This window comes from Mollisia scopiformis, assembly GCF_001500285.1.
Source record: "Mollisia scopiformis unplaced genomic scaffold LY89scaffold_13, whole genome shotgun sequence".
Taxonomy (NCBI): Eukaryota; Fungi; Ascomycota; class Leotiomycetes; order Helotiales; family Mollisiaceae; genus Mollisia; species Mollisia scopiformis.
This window is the reverse complement of record NW_017263593.1, coordinates 1424770-1427021: the sequence shown is the minus strand read 5'-3', so window position 1 is coordinate 1427021 and position 2252 is coordinate 1424770. Positions and strand designations below refer to the sequence as shown.

The window sequence follows — 2252 nt, the reverse complement described above, 5'->3', positions numbered from 1 at the left end:
TGGAACAATACAAGAGTGACAAATACGACATACAACCACTTGGTGAACTGAGTTGTAAGAAAAGACGCTTATATTTAAAGGTTCGGGGGAGGTGTGAGGAACTTAGGGAGGGCTAGGGTAAGTGAACCCTCACCCGAAGAACTCTGAATCAAAAGCTGCTTAATCAGCAACACACGGGCCAACCATCCACCCCGCCACCTGAACTCTGAATCAAAGACCCGCCCCGCATAGGGGGTAGGTATCGGCGTCCAAGTTGTCCTTTAAAGCCCAAGTACGCATCCGCGGGAGGTTCTGGGCCCCGAACATCAGCTCGTCGTAGAGTAGGTGCTAGGCCTACTAGAAGTCGGAGAGTAAGAGCCGCGGCACGTGATCCATATGCAAATCAACATCCCGGTAGGTCAGGACCTTCTCGTCCACATCCCACTGTGCTTAGTGCGGCCCAACGACCTCCTTCGAGACAGTAAACAGTAGTAAGCGCCAGCCGAGGATCTCACCCATAGGAGTCTTAGTGTCCTGCTTTAAGAACCGCCTGCAATACTGCTTAATGCGCTCGAGCGTATCACCTAGCTCCGCCTTCTCTAGATAGGCGCTAGCGTGGAAGATGATTAGCTACACAACCCAGATCACACTAGACAAACAGCTATTGTAATTGCCCGGTTCCTTCCAAGTCTTAGTATATAGCTTAACGCTAAGCATAGTACAGAAGCTAAGTAGTGGGGAGCTATACCGATTGCCTCCAAATTCGTGGCAGATTAGCGCTATTGAGAGGACGGACATAGTATCTCTTAGCGCAGGCCGGTCCTACTCGACAGCACTTTGGAAGGCCGCTTCCCACGCCTTCTCCTGGGCATCCGTAAGCTAGATGCAGCTCTCAGGGGTCCGCTGGTCGTCGTCGGCCGTGGTGAAGTGGCTGCCGCGGTAGACGACCCGGTAGCAGAACGTTAGGAACTGCTTCTAGTAGCCGAAGTTGGTCTTGAGCGTATTAGGCTCCTTCTTGGGGTCGAAGGCGCGTATCTTCTGCCCCGGGGCAGCGCTAGTATGGAAACGGCTCAACGCTAGCTGCTGTGGCTAGGTCAGCATACAGTCTGGGCCGTTGAAGCACTAGCTATATGCCTCTGAGAAGATTTCGTCTATAACCTCCAGCATTAAGAATAGCTCGGGCTCGCTCTCGGCATTCTTTGGCACCGCAAAAGAGGTGTGCATCTCGTCCTTCTTCAAGCCCCGCGTGTGCTCCTCGATGCCCGTCCGTCGAAGCCACGGCACTATAGCAGATTTATGGCTACCGAAGCCATAAACGACGTTGGCTTCTGCTTTGGTATCCTCCTCTGCAACCGCTACGTCCTCGCTAAGCTGTTTGAAGAAGTCTGCCTCCCTTGGATCTAAGCTCTTTGTGCCGGCGTCTGCGGCTCCTTTGGCGTTATCCGCCACGAAATACCGGATGTGCTGCTTTTCGGCGAAGAAGGTCTGTAGCTTGCACCTCCGCCAGAGGGGGCTCTTCTAATGTAATACAGGCTTCTACTAGTGCGCCTTGGACACGTGTAGCTGGATGGTCTGGAGGCTCTGTGTGAGGCCCGCCGAGCACGTTAGGCACTAGAAGCCATCCTAGAGCCGTAGGCCAGCTACTACTTAGGTCGGTACGGCTACCTGCTCCGGGACTAGCAGGCTGTAGGTTGCAAAGAGCTCGACGAGAGCCTTCAACGGTGCACCTCGCAGGCAGTGCGGCTTCTGCCTGAGGTGTCGAAGCCAGACGCTGCGTCCGGGGCGTAAATAGAACCCGCACTGGGTGCAGAGCAGCACCTGCCACTCCGGCTTGTAGAGAAACCCGTCGCTCATAGTCCGTCCGTAGGCCGCCCTACCCTAAGCCGTCGCGGAAGACGACGAGGCCAAAAACAGAGGTCAGCGACCGGCGCTGGGCAGCACATATTATGGTGAACTTATTATGGTGGACTGGTCCGTGCATCCCCCCCTGATCCAGGGTCATTTCGCTTCGGGAGCCGCATAGTTCGCCATAATAAGTCGAATTTCTAGGGGTAGCGATTATTATTATAAAAAAATTTAATTATTTTTATATTTAATTTTTTTAATTAAAATATCAGCAATTATTATTATTAAAAAAATTTAATGACTTTTTTATTTAAGCTCGACTAATATTTGCGCGGCTACACAATTAGCTTGAATGCACTTATTCCCTTCGAGTAACGCCGTCTCCCCGAGCCAGAGCATGTAATCGAGTTGTGTAGCGAATAAGCGCT

The 2252-nt window shown here is 52.2% G+C and overlaps 2 protein-coding genes across 2 annotated transcripts; both read right to left on the bottom strand.

The window, feature by feature from the left end:
• Positions 1-667: 667 nt before the first annotated feature.
• Positions 668-1567, bottom strand: LY89DRAFT_685558 (uncharacterized protein). The gene is made up of 2 exons (XM_018215110.1): positions 1138-1567; positions 668-1068 (listed from the first exon to the last, which is right to left on the bottom strand). The coding sequence occupies exons 1-2, from the start codon at positions 1201-1203 to the stop codon at positions 955-957; spliced, it is 180 nt and encodes a 59-aa protein (XP_018071013.1). The 5' UTR covers positions 1204-1567; the 3' UTR covers positions 668-954.
• Positions 1504-1933, bottom strand: LY89DRAFT_685557 (uncharacterized protein). The gene has a single exon (XM_018215109.1). It carries the CDS (start codon positions 1831-1833, stop codon positions 1627-1629), a length of 207 nt encoding a protein of 68 aa, XP_018071012.1. The 5' UTR covers positions 1834-1933; the 3' UTR covers positions 1504-1626.
• Between the last annotated feature and the right edge of the window lie 319 nt (positions 1934-2252).

Excerpts from the sequence above, each read along its gene's own strand:
- LY89DRAFT_685558 (XM_018215110.1), bottom strand. The coding sequence starts at position 1,203 with ATGCACACCTCTTTTGCGGTGCCAAAGAATGCCGAGAGCGAGCCCGAG. Across the intron at positions 1,069-1,137 it reads AGCTATTCTTAATGCTGGAG|CCACAGCAGCTAGCGTTGAG; the intron begins GTTATAGACGAA and ends ATGCTGACCTAG.
- LY89DRAFT_685557 (XM_018215109.1), bottom strand. The coding sequence starts at position 1,833 with ATGAGCGACGGGTTTCTCTACAAGCCGGAGTGGCAGGTGCTGCTCTGC.